A 25,033-nucleotide genomic window follows, 5' to 3' on the forward strand; every position below is an offset into this window, starting at 1 on the left:
GTCCCCTCCAGCTGAAAGATTGCCAACTTCCAACTTTTTACACGAGTTTGCGTTTCACAAGCCACGTTCTTATCGGCGCGATTCTACCTTGAATTGAATTGTCATGTGGAGGACTTCTCTTCTGACTGGCATTTTTGAAGGAGACCAAAACATCAGTTCAAGTACGTGCTGCAACACTATGGTGACATTGAAGGAAACTGACATTGCAAGGTCGCACTATATTGACCCTACGTACCATACGAACCACTCATCAGCATTTCTCGCACTGCATCTTTACAAGTCAATCCCGTGCACATCCTGTCGTTTCGAAAAGTACAAACAGGGACTTGCGATCTTTATGCTATCTTGCATAAGAACAACAGGCTCCACGCAGGGTGTCTCCGTAGCCATGACGGGCAGACAATCAATTTTCGATACACCATTTGACCTGCTTCCGAATCCAAAGCAGGTCTGGGTGGGGGAACCGGACAGCAAAGAAGAGGGTCTGGGGAAGCTTTCCATTCTGACACCGGAGGTAGTGACCAAGGCGGCAGCAACCGAGATCAAGACAGGGCTGCGGGTGACCATGGCATGGGAATTGACCAAGCTGGATTACCCCAATCTAAACCGTCAACCATGTCATCATCGGATTGTTCCGTTGCTGGGTGGCGTGGCTTTTGATGATGTCTATACGATGAACCCGCGTGAGACAAAAATAAAACCCCCTTTCTCTTCCATGATGTTGATATTTCGCAGAACAAAGTAGTCAATGGGATGGGTTACGACACTTTTCGCAGCCAGTCCCAGGTCAACCCGAGCGCGTCTTTTACGGCGGGACAACAGTGGAAGAGATCAATGATCGGACGAATGATCGAATCGGTATACAGCACTGGGCACGGGAGGGCTTAGCCGGTAGGTATCGCGGCCATGAGTCAACCTAACATATGACTTGATTCGCTCCGGATGTACTGAGTCTCCCCTGACAGGTCGCGGGGTACTTATCGACTACGCGACGTGGGCCGAGAAGCGTGGTATACAATATAGCACGTTCTCGACCCATCAGATCAGACTATCCGATATCCTACAAGTTGCAAAAGAATCCAACGTCGCATTCCAAAGAGGTGACATTCTCTTCATCCGCATAGGAGTCACCAAGGAATGGGACACCGTCATGACACACACTCAGAAGCAGCAATACTCCGAGAATCCGGAGCCCCAACACGCAGGGGTGGAGGCTACTATTGACGTGCTTCGTTGGCTCTGGGATACGGGCTTTGCGGCCATTGCGAGCGATGCTATCAGCTGGGAGGTGAGAGGACATACCAGATCCCCACCAGGGCTTCACGCGGTATTTTTTCTGACATCTGACAGGTCTATCCACCTCAATCTCCTGATCTGTTTCTCCATGAGTACGTCCTCGCAGGATGGGGCATGCCCATTGGTGGGTCTCAAGCTCCCATGTACACACTCAAGTATCGATACTGATTCACTACAGGCGAGCTCTTCGACTTGGAGGCGTTAGCACGTACATGCGAGGATCTTCAGCGTTGGACATTCTTCGTCACATCTGCGCCTCTGAATATGCCCGGTGGAGTGTCGTCCCCACCGAACGCGATGGCCATATTCTGAGGCTACAGTCCTGGCACTCAAAAAGAGCGACTGAGATTCCGAATCTATATTGACGGGCGCGTGCGGGTGTACTGTAAGTAGTTAATGAGTGGCGATAAGACACCCTCGTTTGTAACCCGCTTCGAAGCGCCGGGCTGCAGTAACTGCATGCCCAGGGTGTAGACTGTACCACCCTTAAATGTGCTTCTAGGGACATCATCAAGATCAGGCACGTCTTGACGGCCAAAATCACTATCATTGTAATCTACCGCTTGTGCCCTGCAATGAGAGGAACTCGTCGGAGCGGTTGCGTACGAAGTGGTTCTAGAAGCAGAAACTTTATACCCTCATACCTTCTCTGTTGCAGTGAGAGGCTTGATCACTGGTAGGAGCCTGTTCATCTCGCTAAAGAGCTTCCTCGAGGCTTTGAGTTGGAACCTCTATTAGCCATTTTGGTATGTCTACCTAGTTGTCCTTCCACCTTCACAAGGAGGCGCTTAGCCGGATGGCGGCAGGGGGTAGGTAGATGTTTGTATAAGAATCACGTGAGAACGGCTGGTAAAGAGTGTGCTTATGATAAAGGTGCTTGCTTGGGAAGGTGTTTGGAGAGGTGCTTAGAGAGGTCTCGCTGCGTTATTTTAAGGTCTCTCAGAGATATATTCGGAAATCTTGACCCAAGGTGCTTGCTCGATCATTCGAGTTGAAAGTCCAGGTCCACCAAGGGCGCATTGTGAGAGCGAGTCATCCGCCGGTTAGGCCTTCGTTACCTGCCACAAGTCCACTGATATTAATACCAGCCCGTTCGACTCCAATCGGTTTCTACACCTTGTACCCAAGATATTAGTCCATAGCTTAGCCCAACGCAGAGGGCAATTGAGGTTATAAGGATCAAGAGCAATTGAATATGACTGAAGTTTCGACCCAACTCATAGCAGACTTCCCACATCCTGCATGAGGCAGCCGTGTTGGAAAGCAATTCTCCCCAATTTCGACTGCGTACTACAACCATAGGCTTCTTCGTGAATACTGTACTGTACATAGACCATTCATGAGCTTTCCGGATTGCCATCCCCTCCCCGAAAAATCGGCCCTCAGCTCCTCCTCTTCCTTTGGTCCACCACATTTAGTGGGATAAAGAAAAAGGGGGGAAACAACACTTGAACAGCGATTGGAGCTGTATATCAACCCGAAAAAAGAACTCAACTCCACGGGAACTCGTACTAGTACGACAGGGATAGACCCGGGCTTGCCGAAAAGGCCGCGACAGCAACACGAACTATTCATCGGTTCTCCTCGCTTCAGAATTCCGAGATGGAAATCGCGTGACTGCCGCACGCGAAAGAGCGAGGCTTTTCACGATTGAAAGATATTCACCCGATCGTGGTTCGCGGGCGATGCAGAACTGAAGCTAATCAGGGATCTCGTGCTCCTCGCCTAACTACTGACTAGGTGGCACTGTTGTGGAGATGCATTGCAGGGGGTTAGTGTGGCGAGCCACCTGCTTGTGGTACTACTCAGTAACTACCTAGTCTAGGTGTTGCCCATTCGCTGTGATCATCGGTATGAATTACGGGATCTGTCGGATTGGTCTTTGGAGAAGGGCTCGCGCTGATAAGTGGGTATGGGATACGGTGTGATGTGCCTGGAGAGGGCTGGCTGCTGCAGGCTGTATCCGGGACTTCCGGAGAGTAGTAGGCTCTAAGAGCAGTAGAGTCGAGTGAATGGCCAATGGCGTCCTGCTCGTTCAAATAGTCCCTTTCGTCGACAAACAACCATATCTAAGGGTGTCACGGACTCGCGAGGAATTTTCTAGCCCCATGTTGTCTGAGATGGTCCAAGGAACCGGGCCAGGCTTACTTCGGTTCAGCCAACGACACGCGGTGGGCGGGCGCCCCGCTCGTTCAATAGCCACCTTTAGCCCGAGCCCTAGACTACCTAAGAGCTGTCGGCAAACCGATCGACGGTAAATGTCAATTGAACTCTGACTGTTCAGGGTATGCTTAGACTTTTGCACTTACTTTTGCTGGCGGCATGGTCGGATAACCCTACAGGATACTGATCTTGAACAGAACGATGTGTGCAATTTTGAAGGTGAAATCATATCAGATACACATTCACTAGGTTCCAGAGCCTCCAATCCAGCAGAGATCAGCAATCCCAATTCCCCGACCCAAGGGTTTTTGTCCCTGAACCAAACTTGAAGCTAGTCTCAAAGAAGCTTAACCCGACCCGGTTCTTCAGGTTTCTTCAGCTCGGGATATCCGAGCAAGCCGATTCCAACGTCATAACCAGCCCTGATTCCCTCGCGATACGTCGGATACTGTTACCTGATATTTCCCCTTTCTGACCTTGGAAGCGGATCCTACCTGCAATGGTGCCTGCCAAGAGGTCGAGACCTGGGCAGTACAGGGATTTCCCACGTGGTGGTCTGCAGGGCAATTGACCACGGGAAAGACTTGCACAATGCAGACCTCTACTGCACCATTTTTTTTGGAAGGTCTCCGTCAAGTATAAAAGCAGTCCTGATCCCATCTCTGGGGGAGAACCAAGCTTCGCGTACACTCGTTTAAAACGCTCGCTCCGGCCGAACAGGGCCCATTACTGTCACTCTTTCTGATTTTCTTTATTTACTGTCGTTCTTTACATACAGTCATTCTTTTCAATCGAACAGTATGCGTTTCGCTCCTCTTGCAGCGACCGTCGCGTCCCTGGGCGTGGCCAGTGCTGCGGCTATCAAGCCCAAGGACACTGCTCTGCGGGCTCGCGATACCTGCTCGGATGTCGAGTTCACCGGCGAGGTCTTGCACCTCTCCTTGAACATCATCGAATACCCTGTTGTGGTTGATGTTCAGCTCGAGGAGGATGCTATCATCACCGTTGACAACACCATTCTCATCGAGGCTACAAATGCGCCCACTCACCTGCACACTACCGTGATGGCTACTTCGACTTCTACTGTCACCAAGACGATTTCCACGGCTACCATTACTGCTGCTGCTGCTGGCGAGGCTACTGCTGGCTCTGGCTCTGGCTCTTCTGGCTCTTCTTCCGGCTCTGGATCGTCTGGAATTGTTGCTGGCTCTGGCTCCTCCAACTCCGGCTCCGGCTCTACTGGCTCTTCTTCCGGCTCTGGATCGTCTGGAGTTGTTGCTGGCTCTGGCTCCTCTGGCTCCTCTGGCTCCGGCTCCGGCTCTGGTTCCTCCAACAATGGATCTCCGGTTGTCGTGACCAAGATCAACCCTAAGACCACTAACACCCGCCTCATGTAAGTCCACTCACTCCTCTACATCGGCACTGCTAATTTCCTCCAGTCATCCTCAAGTAACCGGCTCCAAGAGCCTTGCCCCCGTCGCCGGCGGTTCTGCCGTTGGCTCGGGAGTCAACACCGCGCTCTACACAGCCTCGACCTCCAACACTCTGGTTGGCACCAAGACGACGACCATCCGCGGCGCCTCCACCACCGCGACCCGGACCTACACCACGACGCTGGCCTCGATCACCGCCACCCAAGCTGCGGGCGAGTTCACCGACTGGAGGAAGTTCAAGGCCAACGGCGTGAACCTGGGCGGCTGGCTGGAGCAGGAACAGGTCTTCGACCAGGTGTGGTGGGACTCGTACGCTCCCAATGCGACCGACGAATGGACCTTCTGCAAGACCCTGGGCTCGCAGTGCGGGCCAGTCCTCGAGGAGCGCTATGCCACCTACATTACCACCGACGACATTGACCGCGTCGCCGCAGTCGGTACGTATTTTCCTCTTGCTTTCATCTCCGACTCCCGCTCCTACATCTCAACCAATACTAACCCACTGACAAAAGGCGTCAACACCCTCCGCATCCCGACCACCTACGCGGCCTGGATCCAGGTCCCCGGCTCGCAGCTCTACCACGGCAACCAGCAGACCTACCTCCGGAACATCGCGACCTACGCGATCGAGAAATACAACATGCGGGTGATCATCGGGCTGCACTCGCTCCCTGGGGGCGTGAACAGCCTGGACATCGGCGAAGCCGCGGGGCACGACGGGTGGTTCTTCAACACGACGAACCTGCAGTATAGCTACAGCGCGGTCAGCGCGGTGGTGGACTTCATCGCCAGCACGGGCACGAACGCGTGGGCGTTCACCCTGGCCCCGCTCAACGAGGCCTCGGACAACCCGGCGGGCTTCGCCAGCCCGGAGACGCTCACGGACAACGGCACCGCGTGGATCGTGCAGTACACGAAGGGGGTGCTGGAGCGGATCGCGGCCAGCGCCGTGCCGGACGTCCCCGTCATGCTCCAGGACTGCTTCCTGGGCGAGGAGCACTGGTCCGGCCACTTCGACGCGGCCGCCAACCTGGTCTTCGACACCCACGTCTACTACTTCGCCGCCTCCGGCGTGTACTCGCAGTGGGCGCAGGGCGCCATCTGCGGCCAGGCCAGCGTGCTCGGCGGCGACGGCAAGTTCCCCGTCTTCGTGGGCGAGTGGGCCCTCCAGACCCTCTACAGCAACACCTACGCCAACCGCCGCACCCTCTTCGAGACCCAGCGCTACGCCTGGTCCTACTATGTCCAGGGCGGCAGCTTCTGGAACATCAAGCACAAGTCCACCGCCAAGGTCGATGGGCAGGGCACCCAGCAGGACTACTGGAGTTACGAGCTGTTGTTGGATGAGGGGGTCATCGGGCCTATCAAGAGCAATGCCACTTATTGCTAGATGATTGGATTGGGGAGTACCGGTGGTAGTTGTTCAGGGGAAGGATATATTAATATACTAGATTAATGAGACCAATAGAATTATGACTTGGCTAGAAATGTGTACAGAGAGTAGAGTGTAGAGAGAAACTTATCCGCACCCGACTAAACTGAATTCATACTGCGACTCAACTTATACAGCTCGATAACTACGATCAGACACTAAAGGGCTCATTATAGCTTGGCTGGTCAAGTGTAGAGAACTAATCTCGACACCGGAAACTCCTTCATCATACTACAAATCAACATCAACCTTACAACACAACGACTACAATTGAGAAACCATAGTCTCTGACAAGAGAAGAAGAGACAGAACCAGCTGATGGCTGAAAATTGCTAAACATAGGTTTTATACCTAATAAAGTAGAAACTGGTAAGTCACAGACTTTTCCCACCCCCCAAAACCCTCAAGAGCGTTGCATCATACATCGTAAATCCTGTTATCAGTCGTCGCAGCATTGAAGAATAAACCATTACGATTGCGGACCAGCCCACAACAGCACCACCGCACTACTGCACCTGCACTCTGCTGCGAAAATGTTTACTAGGGAAATTCGTTGCAGACGATCTGTTTGTTTTTCTGTTTTGTGTTCATCCAAGAATCAGTCTATCGATTCTCCCCACTGTCTGATAGAGGTAGAGATAGAGGGAGAAGAGAGGAAGACTCACATCAAGAGGGAAGTTACTCTTGCACTTATACTTATACTGGCCACCGGGGCACGAGGTGGTTTGCACGCAGTCAATCCCCACCCCGGCAACCTTAATCCACAGAATGACCCAGTCCTTGGTGTCAATCTTTTGTTTGCAGCAGTACGGCTTCTGGATTCCGAACTGCCGTTCTTCGAGGTCCCGTTCCTCGAAACCCTCGACGTCTGGGTTCGGGGTAGGGGAGGTCAGCCCCAGGCTGGCGAGGGCGAGCACGCCGAAGATGGTTTTGAGCTGCATGTTGTGCAATAGTCGAGCAATGGAAGATGATTTGCCAGATGTAAGTTAGTGTGATGTAGTTAGTTATCTTGGGCTAATTCTTCAAGCTGTGATGAGCGAGGAAATATCTGAGAGATCCACACCCTTCTTATACACAACCCACCAACCCAAGAGCAAAACCCCTCACCCTCTACCCATCCTCCTCCATCTCCTCTCAAAATCAATACGAATCGACCTCCAGCCCAAGCCCATGGGACCCAAGCCCCAAGGACAGCAAGAAAAATCCAGCAAGTCATCTGCTCAACCCTGCACCCATGGCCCAAATCCTCTTTCTTCCCTTACTAGCCCCCATCGATCACAGGAACCACCCCCAGCTGCAGATCCACACGAATCCCATCGTGGGTGGAATCGGTGCCAGAATCGTGGTAGAGGGAACCTAAATACGAGCCCCCCCCCGGTCGATCCATCGGTTCCTCCACCCGAGAGATCGGGCTGGTCGCCGTCATTCAAGATCTGAACCACGGACTCCATTACGAAGGGTGCACCTTGGACCTGGCCACACTGCATACTGCAGGTGGGTTTGTTTGTTTGCCCGCTCTAGATAATAGTCACGGGTTATCGAACTATGGGTTTGGAGGCGTTCGAGCGGAGGAAGAGGAAGTTTAAATGGGCGGCGGTGGGCGGCGGATATCTCTCCCGCCGAATTATTCTCCTGGGTTCGTTTCGTATGTTGGACTGAGAACTGGAGAAGGGTTAGATGGTGATGCTTAGACCCTTTTTGTCTCTTTCTGCCTGGTTTCTTGTGGGGTGTTGGAGCTTTGCTACGCCGGGTTTGTTTTGCGGGAGTGACGGATGCGTGTTAAGTTGAGTGGTATCACCCATCTAAAGTATTTGCGAGTTTTGGCGGAGTCAACTTGAGAAAAGAATAGCTCAATTTATCAGACTGGATTTACGACTCCCGGTGCCGTGCTTGGTCCAAGCACAATTACAGGCTTGAGGGGCTGAGCATCATGCCTCACACCAACCGCGAGGGTTCACCTTGGCCTTGGAGCCGAGCGAGCCAAACCCACTCCCAAGGTTGAGGCCGTAATCCCTCAACTCCAACGACGGCAGATGAATCCATCGACCGGGGGGGATCTAAGTCCCAGTGATCAGTTCGAGATTCGATCCCACCCCTCTAATCCGGGAGCAGTCTATTCCCTCCCTCAATCATCTCGAGGTGAACCGTTGCTTCACTGGCCACTAGAACGAAACCAGATCGTTGGAGCGACCTAATCTTAGGGGTAGTGGCATCTGCACCCTTGTGGGGTAGCTGGTTCATGGCTGGAATTGACTTCTTCGGGGTTATGAATATGGGGTTTATTTGCTAGTGGCGGCGGGGTAAGTGCTATGCCATGCATGGCACGAGATTCTAGGGATGGGTGGGTGGGAGATCGCCGTGCAGGAAAGAAGCCTGAGGTGGCTTTAGGTTTCCACGCGCAGAAGTTGTGGGGTACTCTGTGCGAGCACGGCTGGGTCTTGATTGGATATTCTATGCTGCAGGGTCAAGGGTGGGTAGCTGGAGGGATTGTATGAGTGAAGCAAGACGAAGGGATGGATGTGTAGATAAAATGCTATGCGTATCTCTGGCACGCTATAGTGCCCATAACAGTGGCATTCTTGCTACCTGACACCAGGTCTATCGCACAAATCATACCAAACATGTCAACTCCTGCTACCCTATTACCGCACTGAACACCCCCAATGTAAAAGCACGATGGAGGCCGACGTGTCGCTGGCCCCACATCTCCCTCAGGTATCGCTCCGCGCAGCGGTTGAACTCCCGTCCGCGGGCATCGATCAGGGCCGGTTTCACGCTCCAGCTGCGCACGCGTCGCTTGCAGTCACAGTCCTGACAGCCGAGGTCGGGGACGTTCTTCCAGGCCTTCCAGTAGTTGTCCAGCGGGTCGGAGTAATGGCACTTCCTGGCTGCGCCGCAGTCCGCGCCCTTCACGTCTAGCTCGCAGCATTCGTTCTGAGGGTCCAGAAACAATTTCGCCAGGGACCGCGGGGGCTGCTTCAGAATGAACCACGAGATGACGCTGTATTCGTTCCGTGCGTCCCGGTGCCAGTCCTTCGGGCCGTGGCGCAGGAGCATGCGTTCCATCAGCTCCCGCAACATCCGCAGCGCCGCGTGGAAGTCGATCTCGGTCTGTTCGTCGAGCCAGCCGCGGAATTCCAGCCGGCGTCTGCCCACGTCCGCTTCCACATAGCCCCACTTCAACACGGTATACACATGGTTGGTGTATTCTTCGAACGTCACCATCTTTCGTCTCTGCGGCGGAAGCTCGTCGTACTCGTCTAGCATCTTTCCGAGAACGAACAGCCGCCCGCTGACCACTGGCGCCAGGGGCTTCTTCGGCGGCATGAGCCTCTCCGTATCCCGAGCGATATCGGCCATCTGAAACAGAACGTGTAAGCCCCGTTCCAGCCGTTGCGCCAGCCGTAGTTCTGCCTCGAAATTCATCTCTGTGTTGTCCTCCTCGCAGAAAGGGCCCCATACGGCGGGCACAAGATGTCGTGATAAGTCTCGGGTGATGCTATGCCGATGGAGAAACCGGACCAGAGTGTGAATCGTCAACGGGGTCTGCTCCCCGGTCCACGGGCTCATGGTGAGGATGGGATCGAAGGTGTCAATGCCATGGCATCGCATGAACCAGGTGCAGATATGCGGCTCGAGGATCTTGATGGTCTCATAAGTGGCCTTGTTCAGCCGGCAGAGACTGAGTATCGTGGTCACCTCGCCGCTGATGATGATGTGAAAGAGGACATCGGCTACAAAGCCGAAGGGAAGAGGTGCTCCCCGCCGCAGAGATGGGGATAGCATCTGTTTGACGAGGCGAATCAGCGTGGGGGATCTCCCTCGCACCTGCGGAGTGGGTGCTTGGCTGCGTATGGTCTTTCGGCGGAAGATCATCCCGACTTACCGTAGCAACTGCTTGCTGCTAACCTGGACCATCCAAGCCTTTCCGAATCTAGGCGAGAGGGAGTGACATTGGGTTCTTTATAAAAGGACTACTCAGGGCCGTTGTGGGGGGAAAAGAGGCTGTTTGCCCAGGCTGTAAGGGGGGTTAATTGCCGTTTGGCGGATAACAAAGCGTCGACGGTGTGACGCGTTGGCAGATTATCAGTCGTGTGCTTGGCTGCAGCGATGCATCCGGAAAAGGCTGAGTAGACAGGGTGCAGGATGCAATCGCCGAACGACCGTAAGCTGACTGGTCAGCTTGGAAACTTATATAATACGTGGTCCCATGTCCGGTGCGGTCATCGCAGGAGCGATAGTGAGGGCCAGAAGTAAAGATCGACCACGTTTCACGCGAAATGCGAACAAGGAGAAGGGGCTGCCAGCACGGTCTATCGGTCTTCATGTTAAGACACACGTAGCACAATAATCCGTTCCCAACTAGTGTCTGTTCTGATGTAATAGCATGACACGCCTGGGGAAATAATCAAGCCCGTCTGATCATGGGATCGGCGGTGTCGCTGATAGTGGCTTCAATAGCGCCAGGGGAACCGAGGGGGGAAGATCCGACATCGTCACGCGAGGAAGTCCGTCACGTATCGAGAACGAGACCATTTCGACTCTTCAAGTTGCAAGACAAGCTTGTAACGTCAGCGATAGTTTGGAAGAATGAATAAACGAATGAATGATGAATGAACAGGTGGGTGGGTGGGTGGGTGGATTGGATGAATTGCCGTGGGAGCATCTCCATTCTCCATTCTCCACACTACGGAGTTATCGACAATTGTTTATCGGTGGAGCCGGCCGCGGCTAAACCCAATCCGCTCAACCCCCTTCTCCCCCGCCTCTCTTTGGCTCTCTATCGGTCGGCCACGAAAAATTTCTGGGACGATAACAGATTGTCAGCTTCGCATCAACAACAACCTCCCCACCTCCCTACCTTCCTCTCTCCCTCGACGCCCAACATTAGTTCTCGAGTCAAGTCACAGTCATACTCGATTGGATTTTCTCCAACCAGCAAACTTCGTCAGGGTCTGCCGACCTCCGTCTGATGCCATTCCGCATATCGATCCTAGTCGCGCTTAACGCATGATTTTCTCCAAGCCCCTCCCACTCGCCGACGAGTGGACAGATCCGGATGCCTACGTTGAGGCCTTGATTTCCTTCGCTACGAACTCTGACATCTTTAGGCACCTCTGCGGCGGAGTGCATATCCTTGACTTCCTGACACGAGAGCCGGACCTTTATACCTCCCTGCTACCGGAAAATTGGCGGACCTTCTTCGATCAGCATGATGTCCAGGACATTCTAGACTTGCTCCTTCGCGACGATCTACAGCCCCTCTTTGACCAACATGCCGGAACGGGCAGTGAACTGGATGCGGACGCAAGAGGGTGGCGAGGCGGTAGTCTGCCCCCGCTGGATTTCCTGGAGTACATTCACCAGATCCGGCGCCTGAGCCTGGGACGGGACTTTTCTCCGTCTCAGCCCGGGACCCCTGTGATCCCGAGACATATTGCAGTAGGGATGAACGTCAAGAAGTACCATGAGGTCGCGCACTTCTCTAAATACGTGGATAAGCTGTGCACTACGGTAGACGAACAACGGGGCGATGCGATCACACACATCGTGGACTTTGGGTCGGGTCAGAGCTACCTGGGTCGCACCCTTGCCTCTGCGCCGTACCACCGGCACATCGTGGCCATCGAGCGGAAGCATCAGTTCATCAGTGGTGCGCAGGGCATGGATGTGCATGCTCGTCTGAAGGAGAAGAAAAAGGTCAACATGTACAACAAGAAGGCTGCCAAATGCAAGGTGTGCGATGAACCTGAGTCGCCTGCAGCGGTGGAGTCGCGCCCCAATGCAGGGGAGTCCAACATTGCAGAGCAGAGGCCTCAGGAGGAGGACCCAACGACAGCCACTGCCAATGGGGAAGAAGAGGACCTGGCCATGATTAACGTCTTCCGTGACGTCAGCCTCGCGCCCGGCGAGATTGGCTTCAAGCCCCATCGGAACGCGCCCAAGGCGGCCGTGGAAGAAGAGGATGATCCCAACAAGCCGAGAGGCACGATGGACTATATCGAACATGAGATCAAGGACGGTTATCTGGAGCCGATCATCAAAGATGTGATCGAGGCTCCTCTGCCTGCTGTCGAAACAACCACGGATGACAGTGCAGTTGCGACCAATGGTACCAAGGCAGACCAGAAGCCGGTGGACGCCAAGGTCATGGTCATCTCCCTCCACTCTTGTGGCAACCTACTGCACCACGGTGTCCGCTCTCTGACCCTGAACCCGTCGGTCAAAGCCATTGCTATGATCGGCTGCTGCTACAATTTAGTTACAGAGAGGCTAGGCCCTGCCACCTACAAGCTTCCTATCCTCCGATCCATGCATCCCCGCCTGACGCAGGATGCCGTCGCGTACGATCCCCATGGATTTCCTATGTCAAAGCGCTTCGAAGATTACGAGCATGAGAGCGGAACAGGTGTCAAGCTGAACATTACAGCACGGTCCATGTCCTTGCAGGCTCCTTACAATTGGGGCCGGAAAGACAGCGAGGACTTCTTCACTCGACACTTCTATCGAAGCCTTCTCCAGCGTGTTCTGGTGGATCGCGGAGTTGTCGCAAAACCCAAGATCCCTGACGATCTCTACGGCGAATCAGATGCACCCGAGGACGCAGGGAACCCCTTGATTGTGGGCTCTCTACGCAAATCCGCTTTTATCTCCTTCCCCGCCTATGCTACCGCTGCCGTGGCTAAGCTTTCCCGTGATGCGCACTTTGGGGAAAAGGTGAAAGCTGGGATGGGTGACCTCACTGAAGAGGATTTGAACCGCTATGTGGAAGAGTATTGGTACGCGAAAAAGAATCTCAGCGTGGTATGGAGCTTGATGGCTTTCAGTGCTGCCTTGGTAGAGGCCATCATCGTGGTGGACCGCTGGCAGTTTCTGCGAGAGCACGACTCCGTCAAGGACTGCTGGGTTGAACCTGTTTTCGACTACCACGAGAGTCCCCGCAACCTGGCCGTCATTGGAATCAAGAAGTGAAGGGCGACCTACCTCATGTGACAGGTTTTTCCACAGGATGCCTGAGGCCTCCGAACCGAGCTGCAGGTGTCAGAAAGCAGGGAGTTGGGCAGCAGTAGCAGCAGCAACAGCCTCTCTGGTTCCGAGACATTTGCCATCCGGCAGATCGGGCGCTTTATCTCCCGCCTGAATCAGTGTTCTGGCGACCTGCGACTGGCCTGATCTAGGCCGCGATGTGCACACGCGACTCCTATGAAGTGAGACCATGCTGGGGTCCTCTCCACGTAGATATGATGTGACCACGACCAATAGACGATAGACGATGGACCGAAAAGAAAAATATTGGCATTGAGGTTTATGTGCAGATAGATGGTGCGACAAATTCACCGACAGCTAGTGTACTGTGTCGAGAGCGCTGCTGATCGGTCTAGAATTTTTTCATCAATTTAACCGCTTCCAATGGTGCTTTCTCCTCGCTTGAGTAATATTAATTATGATGCCTAGTTTCCTAGGCAGTCACAATTCCTATTGAGTATACACGGGACAATTGTGTGGGGCTCATGGTAAAAGAGTAGGTAATCCACCGATCAGGGTCGAAAGAAACCTTAGGAAAGGGCAAAGGCGAGGGAATTTAAATCCAAGACAAAAGACAAAAGTCGAGACCCATAGTTATTTTCCCCAACCCAAAGGTTTCAGGGACTAAGTTAACTATCTTTTTTTTAGTGGGCGGCACCCGCGGGTTCCGAAACGGTTGTATGTCATTTCTTTCCAGTTGCCAATTCCCCCATTACAGCAACCTGCAATCTGCCCCCCATCCCAATCAGGCACGCTATCGACATTCCCGAGTCCTCTTCCATTCATTCTCCAACATTATGGACCATCTGGAGGCCGAGGGTCCCGAGAGCGATGGGAAGGAGTCACTTGGCAGACGTGCAGTAAGTCAATCAGTTGATGCTGCTGCGTGCTACCAGGTCACATGCTTACTACTTTACTTGCCTACCTGCAGTGTGACCAATGTCGTTTGCGAAAGGTACGAGACCAACTGTCTAGCCATAACTCTATGCAGCTTCTCGCTTGCCCGATATCCTTGCGTCGGCTCACTGACTTGCTCGTCTGTGTCTGTCTTATCAGATACGCTGCGACAAACGATCCCCGTGCTCCAACTGTCGCAGTTCACAGATTATCTGCCAATCGACCGGGGCAGGCCAGAAGCCTCAAGAGCCGCGGAAGCGGGTCTTGATCTCTAGTCAGTAGTATGTGTGCGACCATCCCGGAGTATGTCTTTCGTTCCGATCTGATCTTTGCCCCACATCCAGTGAAAGGAAGATCGATCTGATCGAAGAGCGCCTGGGGAGCATTGAGGACCTGCTCCGCCAACTTCGGTCGAACACAGCGACGACCAGCAGTGTCCCGGAGCCATACTACCACTCCACGCCCATGTCCAGCCGCATGAGCCCCTCTGTCCCCGGCCATGCGTCGAGTGGTCCGGCTCCCGTGGAGGACCCCGAGGCGACCCCCGCTTTCGAGGGCAACTCGTCTCTCGCCGCGCACTCCGCCTACGCCAGCGAGTTTCTGGAGACGGCCGTCTCGCGCAGCGCGCTGCAGGTGTCGTCGCCGACCATCCAGGCGGCGCTTTCGACCTTGAAGCAGATGGTCAGCATGCAGGACCACCAGGCGCACTCGCCGGCCCGCGAGATCCGCTTCCCCAACCAGAAGAGCATCCTGGGGTCCGGGATCCGAGACCTGGCCATGCCGCCCGTGCAGGTGGTCCTGTCGCTTCTCCGGAAGTTCAAAGGTACCGGTCCATCCCTGCAACGATAGTATACACCCTCATCACTCATCTCCAGCGCTAGAGAAACCCAACATTCTGCAGGGGGTCTGTCCGTTCCTCACGTGCGAGCGACTCATCGAGAAATGTCGGGAGGTCTACTTTGCCACCGAGGAGTTCTCGGACGCGGCGTTCATCGTCGTCCACGGAGGTCTCTATTATGTGATCAGTGACTGCATCTCCTCCGTCGAGGACCCGAAGACGCGAGACGAGTACCAGCGGTATCTCCGGCTCTGTCAAACCAATATAGAAACGGCGCTGGCCAACTTGAGTATCTGTATGCCGGCCAGAGCGGAATATATCGAAGCTCTTGCGTTGGGGGTAAGGACTCTTCTAGATGGGGGCTCTTTTGACAAACTATTGCGGACACTAACGGCTGTCTATGTAGGCTCTCTATGCGATCGAGATGTCGAAGCCGTCGTTCGCTCTGACATTGACCTCTACGGCAGCCCGACTATGTCAGACTTTGGGGTACCATCGAGCTTCATCAACCGATCCCGAAAGTGACATTTTCAGAGGACGCCAATTGTTTTGGACGGTTTATGCCCTCGACAAAGCGATATCTTTACGCCTTGGGCGGGCGTCAACAATCCAAGACTATGATATTACCATGCCGGGGCCGAACGACGTCATTGGAGCAGAGGAGCCCTGGAATAGCGTTTTCCAGATATGGATTAAATTCGCCACCATCCAAGGCCAAGTGTACGAGCGATTATACAGCCCCGCGGCATTGTCGCAGCCGGAGGACGAGAGAGCCGAGCATGCCCGTCAGCTGGCTGCTCAAGTGATGGAGACTATTGATGCACCATTTGATGTATGTGTTGTGCCACCTTCGGCGGGCCAAAGCAGACGGCTGATCCATCACAGCACATCATGAACACTCAGAAGCTATCCCATATGGACGAGATCTACATGATATCGGACAAGATTGCCCGAAAGTCGGTGATGACCCTAATATATCGAGCGATTCCTCCATCGCGAGACTCGCAAAGCACATTCGTCAAAGAATGCATCACGACGGCTCGGGAGGCACTCGAACTACTGAAAGAGACCATGATCGAGGTCAAGGGAATGACTGAGAATTTCAAGGCGTCTTATCTCCACTGGTACGTTGGCTTCCAGCAAGGTGTTTTTGTGTAGACACTCATAGAGGTTCTTGCAGGACGGTTCTCTACGCTCCCTTCGTGCCGTTTGTGGTGTTATTCTGCCACACAATAGCGACGTCCTCGTGGGAGGACCTGAACCGTCTGGAGGAGTTTGTGCTCTGCGTGCAGCCGAACTGTTTTCTTTCGGAGGCCATCGCCAAGCTATACCGCCTGTGCCAGGTGCTCAGTAATGTCGCAAGGCTGTACATTGAGGCCAAAGCACAGGCGCAGGCACGAGAGGATCAAAACCTTGTGTCTGTTGGGCAGGAGTTCGATACCTATCTAACTGCGCTGGGTCTTGCACCTGCATCGAATCAAGAGGGCGGGGCCGTGTGGACGTCGGCGCCTTCCACGGCGGGAGCCGGAGCTGTATCCGGGGTCATGAGGTCTGGGAATGGGGGGCCCTACACTGAAGCTCCTATGCCACCGACTGATCAACTGGGGAATTGGTTCTCGGGCAATCAGCATATGATGGGGCTACTGGAAGAGGATCTCTCTGTTTTTGATCCTTCGTGGACAGGATGAACAATCTTGTTGGTTTGCATGACAATGTTTGTCTGGTGGCTCGGCATTAAGCGCTGATACTCCACCCATTTCACTAACTTAACGATTTGAGCGCTCGATCGAGTCACTCCCCAGTCCGCGCGTCGCCGGAAAACCTCAAATACACTTGCCTCCGTCGATTATCATCTCCGCCCCATTGACGAAGCTCCCCTCGTCACTCGCGAGATACACGCACATGTTGGCGACGTCGTCTACCTCCGTCAGCCGTCCCAAGGGCACATTCCCGATGAACTTGTCCCGGTTCTCGGGCGTATCGTCCATGCCGGTGAACAAGGAGAACAACCCGGTCCCCGACAGCAATGGCGAGACGGTGTTGACCCGGATATTGTGCGGACCATACTCGGCCGCGAGACCTTTGGTTGCCTGTCGTCATTTGATCAGCAGTCATCAGCAGCGTCTCCAAGCATCCACCACCACCAATCGACGCCACCCTCCCCAAAAGCCACGAGGTTGTGGACACTCACGTTCGAAACCGCCCCCTTGGACGCATTATACCACACCAACCCGGGCCGCGGCCTCGTCGCCCCGGTCGACGAGATATTGATCATCGATCCCCCGCCCCCTTGCTCCAGCAGCCGCTTCACAAACACCTGGCTCCCGAGAAAGATACTCTTCACGTTGACAGTGAACACCCGCTCCCACTCCGCCTCGGTGACCTCGACCGTTGGCTGTGTTTGACAGTCTTGTCAGCATGACCCAGTCCCCTCCCTGTTCTTCGAATACAGCAAAGAGGATACCTTATTCCGATACGTCGTCCCCGCATTATTGACCAAGACATCCACGCGCCCGAACTTTTCGACCGCCACCGCCACCGCCCGCGCCCAGTCCGCCGCGACCGTCACGTCGACCCGCTCGAAATGCAGCGCCGTCGGCGCCGTGGCTGCCAGCTCCGCCCCGGCCGCGGCGTTGATGTCCGCGATGATCACCCGGGCGCCTTCTTGGTGGAAGCGGCGCACTATCGCCGCGCCGAAGCCGGAACTTCCTCCTTTGCGTGGGGTGGGTTAGTTGGTTTGAGGTTGGGTGTGTGTGTTGGGTGTTGGGTAGGGGATGGGGGGGACGAGAACGTACCGGTTACGATGGCGACTTTGCCGTCTAGACGGGGCATTTTTTGTGTTTGCGGTAGGGTAGGATACGGTTGGAGGGGCTTATATTGGAGCGGAGGATTGGTGGTGCTGGCTCTTGTCTTTGGTGGTGGTTGATAAGTATAGGGTAGATTAGAGGCTGTAAACTGTATCAAGCTCAATCGTATATCCCATGCATCGCTTCCCTGGAGAGTCAAAAACGAACCTGGAGATATGGGTGAAGTCCAGCGACGAGCGTTTTTGAAAAGAATCAGGGTGAGAGGGAGACAGGGAGGGGAGGTGGGTAGATGGCTGGGTTATTGTAGCTGGAGCGGAGAATCTTGTCTTGTCCCGTGCGGTTGATGATCTGTCGGACAGCTTGTCGGTTCTAGCCCTTAGGTGGGTTACTTACCCCGCCTCGCCTCGCAGGTGGGACAGCGTCACAGCACAGCACAGCACAGCACAGCACAGCACTGTGCCACCAGGATACGGGATGCGGGGTTCGGTCCGGGGTCCGGGGTGACGGGGAGGGTGAGTTCTGGAGGTGGAGGTGGAGGTGGAGGCGGGGTAAGAGAGGGGTTGCTAGTTCAGTTCTTGGGTTGGGTGGGTGGCTTTGTACGTAGGAGGACTGGAGAGCAGTGCTCGGCATGCTCGGTGTTCTCGGTCTCTGGTTGTTGAGTGTTGAGTGTTGGTTGTTGATTGTGGATCTGGGGTTGGGATGAGATGACGAGTTTGAAGTTCGAGGGTACAGTACTGTACAGGACTTGAGATACGATTGATTTGTATGCTATGGCTAGAAAATGGAAGGGGGGAAGTTCAATACACCGTCGAAGTCGATGATTAATAACTTATGTCCAATTGATAAATCAGTCGAATATATGAATGCATTAGAATCGGATATATGCAGAGAGTCCAGGGGTCAGATCCAATGCAGGAGAGAGAATACTGGGCACCAGGAATGATATCACCGCAAACTAAGAGATAAAAGCCACCCCCAAATCAACCCTCCGCGAACTTGATCGCGCGCTCCTTCCGCAGCGTCGGCTCGTCTTCCTCGCGGTCGCGGGTCTTGGCCGTCGCGTCCAGACACCGGATCATGCTCTCGCAGAGCCGGTGCAGCACCCACTCGGGCTCCGTCTGGCTGGCCAGCATGGGGCTCGTCTCGCCGATCCAGTCCCAGTTCAGCACGCCGTACTCGTCCTCGCGCAGCTCGACGCTCGACGTCGGGTCCGTCGCCCGGATCAGCCGCGTGAACTCGACCCATTCCTCGTATGTGTACTGCTTCGGCTCCGCGTTCAGGGCGTCCCGCGTCGTGCGCTGGATCGCGAGCGCCAGCTTTTGCGCCAGTCGGATGTTGGAGACGGGGCCTTCGTCGGCATCGGCGGGGCCCGGTTCGGTCTCGAGCTGATCGATGGTTTCTGCCTTGGGCTTGGTGCCGCCGTCCTGAGGGCTGGTGCTCGGGGACAAGTCGCTGACCCGCTTGGCGCCGATTTCCAGATCCCCCCTCTCGTCGGTGGCGGGCCCGATGGGGAAGCCCTCGGCGACGCGCTTGTGCTCTTCGCGGTGCTTGAGGGCCGTGTACAGCGGCGGGATCTTGCGGACGAACTTGGCGTAGCGGCCGGATTGCGGGAGGACGGTCCAGTCGGCCGCGACGTCCGTGGCGTGCTTGAAGCCCGCGACGATGGTGTCGCTCATCTCGGAGATGAGCGTGGTCATGGTGGGCACGGCGACGAGGGACCAGACGATGAAGAAGGGTTTGGCGGCGTTGGTCGACGGGGTGATGTCGCCGTACCCGATCGTCAGGAGCGAGCAGAAGCCGAAGTAGAGCGCTTGGAAGTACGTGATGTTCTCCATCTGCCAGAAGGCCACCGCGCCAATCGTCCAGACAATCCCAAACATGATCAAGCTCAGCACGAGGTTGTACCACCGGCGGAAGAAGAGCGTTTCCCGCTGGATGGCCCGCATCGCGTCGAATCGGTCTTTCTCCTCCTTCATGACGACCTGCTTCGGACGACCCATCAAGGCGAAGGCGTCGATCGTGGTGCGGACCGGCCGGCCGGAGCGCCGGGGTTTGTATTCGAGCTGGGAGGTCGCCCCGGGCTCGATGGACACGGAGCGGCTGACGGTTGCTCGGCGTTTGCGTTCCACGTGTTTGCGTATCACCTGTTTGTACTGGATGTCGTGCGCGAACTGCAGGACACTGTTGACCACGAGACCCAGGATTATCATGCCGATGACCGCGTACGGAAAGACGAGACCCCTTGCCACCGGAGTCGTGGGGGTGATGTCGCCGTATCCCAGCGTGAGGATGGTGACGTCCGAGAAGTATAGCGCATCTGCAAAGGAGATGCCGATCACATTGCTGAAAATCGCGGCCCCAATTATGAGCCACACCACAAAAGCCGTCGTCTGCAGAATGAGCGTGCGCTGGCCGTCGGTCAATGCGAAATACTGCGGATAGTGTCCGAGAACATATCCGAGCATGTTGATCAGTAGTATCACACCGAGGATAAAGTACAGGACTGCGGCGATCACTGCACTCCAGTAGGCCTGCGAGTACGTCTCATTGGGAGGTACGGGAGGAGAATAGACATGCATCGCGGCTGTGATACCGATCAAGATGGAGGTTGAGAGAAACCAGAGGATGATCGATACAGGCAACGCAATGATGTACCGCACTGTCCGGGTGAAGTTGAACAGGAGGAACAAGTTACCCATCAAGCCGCATGCCAGCGACGTCGCATTGAGAGCTATGCACCTAGTCAGGTTAGGGCTAGATGCTGTGAGTCGGAAGGTTACAGATGGCTTACCATCGTGGGTCTGCCAAGGACTTCTGGATGGGTTGCCCGAACGAATCGGTCTGGCTCAGAACTGTCACCTTCCATGATGAAACTAGCGCCACGATGGACATGACATTCGCCAAGGGAGCGGTTGTGGCAGCTATGAGCGGGATTGCTGTCGATGCTATCCACCAGTTTTGCGGTTCATCGTCGTCGGCCGGTCTCAGATGGAATGGGCTTCGAAGCCGCTCTCCAAGCGACCTCTTCTGCTGCGTGTGAGGGCTTGACGAGCTATCCGGCATGGTTACTTTGTCTTGAGAGTAAGCAGGCCACGGCCGCGTTCTGGCTAGGAGTGACTCCAGGAGAGTCCTATGGAATCAAAAAAGAGGTTTCATGGCGATATAATCAATGATAAATTCCAGGGATAATGAATGAGACCTCCTTCTCATGGTCATATATAGAGATGCCGATCTCGAAGGCAATGGATGGGGCCAGGAAAAAGACACGTTAGGATTCTCATTGGTGGTGGAGGAGTGGAAGTGAATTCCTTGTTTTGACTTGGCAAGACGGGACCAGATGAGATGACGCCCGCCCAGATGGAGCTCCCGTGACCCACCAACCCTGACAGCTTGCCCTAGACCTCCCCTTCTTTGGGACATGATGTCATTCCGGTTGATTCCTACCGTCTACTTTTGTAGTGGCTGTAGTATCCCGCAAGAACTTGATTGATCTTGTCTCTATTCACAAATGAAACGCTGAAAATAGTTGGTGCTCTGGTTCCTGGCCCTGCGTCAGGGAAGACGCCTGGTCGGAGAAGTACAGTACTTCACATGATAGTCATCGTTGAAGACAATACTGTGAGAGACAAGATCGGGTTTTACCTCTACAGATGAAGCTGAAGAGAGATTCAGGTAATATTCTTCGAAAAGCTAAGTTGGAATCTAGATTTAAGATTAACCGATTATTACAAGCAAGAGCTACAGGTAATTACAATGTCGCGCAGTCTAAATAAGTCCAGTCCCACACTCATGACAGCTCCTCGGCATAGCCCGCGGGATTGCCCCAGCCCATCCGCAACATCTGGTTGACCATGGGCCAGTTGCGTGTGCGGATCTGGTAGTTTAGAGGCTCATCGAGGATCAGATGCTCCAAGCGGCCGGTCTGGATGATCCACTGTCCGAACCCGGCCGCTTGGAGCTGTGGTCGCGCCAGCAGAGCCATGACAACCTGTCGGTCCCAGACATGCGTGAGGAAATTGTTGCGTTGCAGGTTGTCCAACGGGTACGAGAGCTCTGGGTACTGGTACTGGTCTTTGTTGAGCCCCAGATTCAAGGGGAACCCGCAGTTGATCAGCGCCAGGGCGAGCTCCATATGCCCCAGGCTCAAGGCCGCTTCGATCGCCGACCTGCCCGATGCCGTCACGATTACCGGGCCCAGCGCCTCCGGCAAGGCGGCGACAACGGGCGGGACCAGCCCAGGCATCAGATCGCATAGGAGCAGCTGACGCGCGATCGCCTCATCGCTAAGATACGTGCCGTTGTCGTACGCTTGGCGAAGCAGGTTGATGTAATCCGGCATCCTACACAGGTAGGGCAGGGCCCCGGGCCCGGCGTTCGTGGCGTAGCGGGCCCCTTCGGAGAGAAGCAGTCGCACCATCGCGTCCCGCGCAAAGCTCCGGATCCCATAGCCCAGAGGCGGCCCGAACTCATCGTGGCTGAGCTCAGGGCACACCGCGAAGTCCAGCGCCGTGTTGCGGTTGACCCGCGCCGTGGCGAAGATGTCGGCCCCGCGCTGCAGCAGCAGCCGGGCCACGGGGACCTGGGCGTAGAAGGCGGCGATGTGCAGCAACGGCCTGGCACTGAGGTCGTAGAGATTAGCATCGAGCCCTGCGTCTTCCAGACAGAACCGGACCGCGTCGTACCGGCCCTGGGCCACCAGGCGAGCGAGGGGCTGGCTTACCGGGTTCTCATGCCACAGATACCGACTGCTCCGCCGGTTGTCATGTTGGTTGGCGATGATCATCGCGTCGTAGGTCACCTGCGGAGGGACGACCGTCTCCCGACAGCGCGCAACGACCTCCTCCTGGGCCATGTCGCGGAAGGCTTTGCAGGTGCGTCGGAGCGTGAGGAGCGTGTCTGTGTCCGCGTACAAGATGACCTGCACGGCGATCTCGGGCGGGAGCGCTGCCAGCCCGATGTTGAGCGTCTTGAACACCCGCAGCAGCTGATTCCTGAGGCGTCGACCGTGGTGTCGTTCGAAAAACTCGAGAACCTTCTGACGTTTTCCGGCCATCGTGGCTTGTGGTTCAGCGCTGGTCCGGTGGGGTGGTGTTGGGTTTTCATGACGGCGAGACGTAGACCCTTGGGGTCTTTTATATAGATGCGCGTCTCCGTTTCTTGTTGAAAGGGTCGCCGACATAGAGGCACTTTTCAAGAAAGTTGCCGGTATCAGAGGCTAGAGAGCAATACGCCATTTCTTCATGTTAGGTTGCTGCTTCGTTTTGTCTCCGTTTTGTGATATTGCCGCAAGGCAAGGTGAAAAGATCATGGCACAAGTTCTCGCCGTTGGCCAGCGCATTTGTCACAGGTAGGCTTAGAAAGAGGCAACAGAGTATATGTCTCAAATTGAAGAAAATGAAATGACAGGACTGACAAGGTGCTATTGGAGATGGAGGATGACATGTCGCTTAGACTATGAGGTGATCCAGGCGCGGTCATCAGGTGACTTCGGAACTCCAGCGATTGTCTTACGCAACAGTCCTCTTTATCATGACACCTGGTGACGACAGTATTGGGAACTAGAAAAGATTTTACAGAAGCACTAGTACGCCATGGCAAATGACTTCATATTCATATAGTAGATGAGTGCAAAACATAGACAGGGGAAGAATATTACAATGATAGATTAGAATCTCTGAAAAAGTGATACAGATAGTAAGAACTGTCTTTCTACAATAGTCTTGGCAGGTAGAAAACGCCAGCCATCAAAGAAACCCCTGCAACTTCAAGGATTAGGGCCTGCCTTGAGCAAAGCTCGGATCTCGTCCCAGCTTCTGGCAACCAGAGCCTCCCGGAGTGGGCTTCTTAGAATCAAGTCCGGGTCCCTCCATGCCTCAAAGCCATCTTTCTACAACTCAGGCCGCTCTAGCAGCAGCTCAGGAAGCGAGGCCCATTTCCTCCAGACGTTCCGGGGCAGGACTTTCGAGCCATAGAATTTAGGATTCGGTTCCAGTTTACCAAGAACAAACGCCAACTCAGGGTATTCGTTTCTGTCCCAATGATAACCCAGCTTGAGGCAGAATCCCTTTCGTATCATGTACGCGGCGAACTTGTGGGATGCGTGTTTACAGTACGGGGACGAGGTTTGTCCAAGTGCATCCTGCATCAATCCGAGCCCGGGCATCGACAGCACCTCCGGGATTTCTTGCACTATGACATCCAAAATGTTCACCGAAAGCTTTTGAATACAGCGTGAGATATGTTTATACAGCGTGTACCAGTCCGTAGTGCGGCCATCCTTGTACAGGCCATTTCGGATTGCCAATCTGAGAAGTTCCGGCCCGTCCGGGCGTCGGACCAGATGGATGAAGCAATCGGCTGAGGAAAACGCTGCACCCTTCTCGAGCAGAAGCCGAATGATCCTCTGATGTCCCCCCACAGTCGCCGTCCAGGGCTTGTCGGTGACTCGTGAATGTATGATCCTCCCAAGGGCTGGGTAATCGTCTGAGAGATACCGCCGTTGCTCCGGGCTCAGCATGTCTAATGCCTGGTACCCGGTCCACGTTTTCTGATTGACGTCAATCTCCGGGTGGGAGAGAAAGATCTGGATCATTTGGAGGTTTCGGGTTCGCACAGCAATATGCCAGAATGAGTTTCCAAAGAGATCGTAGTTTCTGTGGGGGTGGACGCCAGCATCCAGCACATTCTGCACGACTTGATAATGGCCGCGGATGATCGCCTGTACAAAGGGCTGTGGTATAATTTCGGGTCTGTGATTGATGGACCAATTCGAGTGATTTTCATGTGGTAACCCATTCTCGTCAACCATAGTGAATCGCTCGTAATACTTCTTGGAGGGAAGAGCCCACTTGAGGCATCGCTTCTTCAGCAGGCCTCTCAGAGTGTCGCTCAAGGCTGGAACAGCTAACCTGAAATTCATTAGCTCCCAGTAGTTCATCTGTTCAACAATCACATACAAGATGTCCATGGGCAGGTCTTCCAGTTTGAAGACCCTAGCACGTTCTGGAGCATCGCCGGAGGTATAATCGCGGTCGTTAGACATGGTCCGTGGTTTCGAGTTGCTGATCCCCTGTATCTTTAAGTTGTGGCTTGACGGTTGTTATCGTGGTGTCATGAGGTTGACTCTCATTTGAAAAAGGGT

At 54.6% G+C, this 25,033-nt stretch overlaps 10 protein-coding genes across 10 annotated transcripts; 4 read left to right on the forward strand and 6 right to left on the reverse strand.

Moving 5' to 3' along the window:
* Positions 1 to 388: 388 nt before the first annotated feature.
* Positions 389 to 1,608, forward strand: BO95DRAFT_468855 (uncharacterized protein; the record flags this gene model as incomplete). The annotated part of the gene is made up of 5 exons (XM_025589392.1): positions 389 to 683; positions 736 to 891; positions 966 to 1,288; positions 1,351 to 1,420; positions 1,475 to 1,608. The coding sequence occupies 5 exons, from the start codon at positions 389 to 391 to the stop codon at positions 1,606 to 1,608; spliced, it is 978 nt and encodes a 325-aa protein (XP_025436873.1).
* A 3,501-nt stretch (positions 1,609 to 5,109) lies between these two features.
* BO95DRAFT_375781 (glycoside hydrolase) lies at positions 5,110 to 6,282 on the forward strand (the record flags this gene model as incomplete). The annotated part of the gene is made up of 2 exons (XM_025583161.1): positions 5,110 to 5,329; positions 5,405 to 6,282. Coding segments are annotated over 2 exons (1,098 nt in total), but the record flags the coding sequence as incomplete, so codon positions are not given.
* Positions 6,283 to 6,911: 629 nt separating this feature from the next.
* Positions 6,912 to 7,265, reverse strand: BO95DRAFT_436755 (uncharacterized protein; the record flags this gene model as incomplete). Its single annotated transcript, XM_025585248.1, has 1 exon — positions 6,912 to 7,265. The coding sequence occupies one exon, from the start codon at positions 7,263 to 7,265 to the stop codon at positions 6,912 to 6,914; it is 354 nt and encodes a 117-aa protein (XP_025436875.1).
* Positions 7,266 to 8,845: 1,580 nt separating this feature from the next.
* Positions 8,846 to 10,474, reverse strand: BO95DRAFT_19260 (uncharacterized protein). The gene has a single exon (XM_025580962.1). It carries the CDS (start codon positions 10,198 to 10,200, stop codon positions 8,959 to 8,961), a length of 1,242 nt encoding a protein of 413 aa, XP_025436876.1. The 5' UTR covers positions 10,201 to 10,474; the 3' UTR covers positions 8,846 to 8,958.
* Positions 10,475 to 11,180: 706 nt separating this feature from the next.
* On the forward strand, positions 11,181 to 13,640 carry BO95DRAFT_447982 (uncharacterized protein). Its single transcript, XM_025587741.1, has one exon. The coding sequence runs from the start codon at positions 11,335 to 11,337 to the stop codon at positions 13,294 to 13,296; it is 1,962 nt and encodes a 653-aa protein (XP_025436877.1). The 5' UTR covers positions 11,181 to 11,334; the 3' UTR covers positions 13,297 to 13,640.
* Positions 13,641 to 14,147: 507 nt separating this feature from the next.
* Positions 14,148 to 16,773, forward strand: BO95DRAFT_375776 (putative C6 transcription factor; the record flags this gene model as incomplete). Its single annotated transcript, XM_025583160.1, has 8 exons — positions 14,148 to 14,210; positions 14,282 to 14,305; positions 14,407 to 14,528; positions 14,592 to 15,070; positions 15,129 to 15,424; positions 15,492 to 15,917; positions 15,971 to 16,209; positions 16,266 to 16,773. 8 exons carry the CDS (start codon positions 14,148 to 14,150, stop codon positions 16,771 to 16,773), a joined length of 2,157 nt encoding a protein of 718 aa, XP_025436878.1.
* A 135-nt stretch (positions 16,774 to 16,908) lies between these two features.
* On the reverse strand, positions 16,909 to 17,917 carry BO95DRAFT_468861 (3-ketoacyl-reductase-like protein; the record flags this gene model as incomplete). The annotated part of the gene is made up of 4 exons (XM_025589393.1): positions 16,909 to 17,175; positions 17,277 to 17,480; positions 17,550 to 17,797; positions 17,881 to 17,917. The coding sequence occupies 4 exons, from the start codon at positions 17,915 to 17,917 to the stop codon at positions 16,909 to 16,911; spliced, it is 756 nt and encodes a 251-aa protein (XP_025436879.1).
* A 760-nt stretch (positions 17,918 to 18,677) lies between these two features.
* Positions 18,678 to 21,179, reverse strand: BO95DRAFT_447987 (potassium channel family protein). The gene is made up of 2 exons (XM_025587742.1): positions 20,684 to 21,179; positions 18,678 to 20,631 (listed from the first exon to the last, which is right to left on the reverse strand). Exons 1-2 carry the CDS (start codon positions 20,953 to 20,955, stop codon positions 18,873 to 18,875), a joined length of 2,031 nt encoding a protein of 676 aa, XP_025436880.1. The 5' UTR covers positions 20,956 to 21,179; the 3' UTR covers positions 18,678 to 18,872.
* A 500-nt stretch (positions 21,180 to 21,679) lies between these two features.
* On the reverse strand, positions 21,680 to 23,297 carry BO95DRAFT_486288 (uncharacterized protein; the record flags this gene model as incomplete). Its single annotated transcript, XM_025590445.1, has 1 exon — positions 21,680 to 23,297. Exon 1 carries the CDS (start codon positions 23,069 to 23,071, stop codon positions 21,680 to 21,682), a length of 1,392 nt encoding a protein of 463 aa, XP_025436881.1. The 5' UTR covers positions 23,072 to 23,297.
* A 482-nt stretch (positions 23,298 to 23,779) lies between these two features.
* On the reverse strand, positions 23,780 to 24,934 carry BO95DRAFT_436761 (uncharacterized protein; the record flags this gene model as incomplete). The annotated part of the gene is made up of 1 exon (XM_025585249.1): positions 23,780 to 24,934. The coding sequence occupies one exon, from the start codon at positions 24,932 to 24,934 to the stop codon at positions 23,780 to 23,782; it is 1,155 nt and encodes a 384-aa protein (XP_025436882.1).
* Positions 24,935 to 25,033: the final 99 nt, after the last annotated feature.

Source organism: Aspergillus brunneoviolaceus (genome assembly GCF_003184695.1).
Source record: "Aspergillus brunneoviolaceus CBS 621.78 unplaced genomic scaffold BO95scaffold_103, whole genome shotgun sequence".
Taxonomy (NCBI): domain Eukaryota; kingdom Fungi; phylum Ascomycota; class Eurotiomycetes; order Eurotiales; family Aspergillaceae; genus Aspergillus; species Aspergillus brunneoviolaceus.

Bases quoted from the DNA above. Each gene is read 5' to 3' on its own strand.
- BO95DRAFT_19260 (XM_025580962.1), bottom strand. From the start codon at position 10,200: ATGATCTTCCGCCGAAAGACCATACGCAGCCAAGCACCCACTCCGCAG.
- BO95DRAFT_447982 (XM_025587741.1), top strand. From the start codon at position 11,335: ATGATTTTCTCCAAGCCCCTCCCACTCGCCGACGAGTGGACAGATCCG.
- BO95DRAFT_447987 (XM_025587742.1), bottom strand. From the start codon at position 20,955: ATGCCGGATAGCTCGTCAAGCCCTCACACGCAGCAGAAGAGGTCGCTT. The intron at 20,632-20,683 runs GTAAGCCATCTG...TAACCTGACTAG, and splicing joins TCCTTGGCAGACCCACGATG to GTGCATAGCTCTCAATGCGA.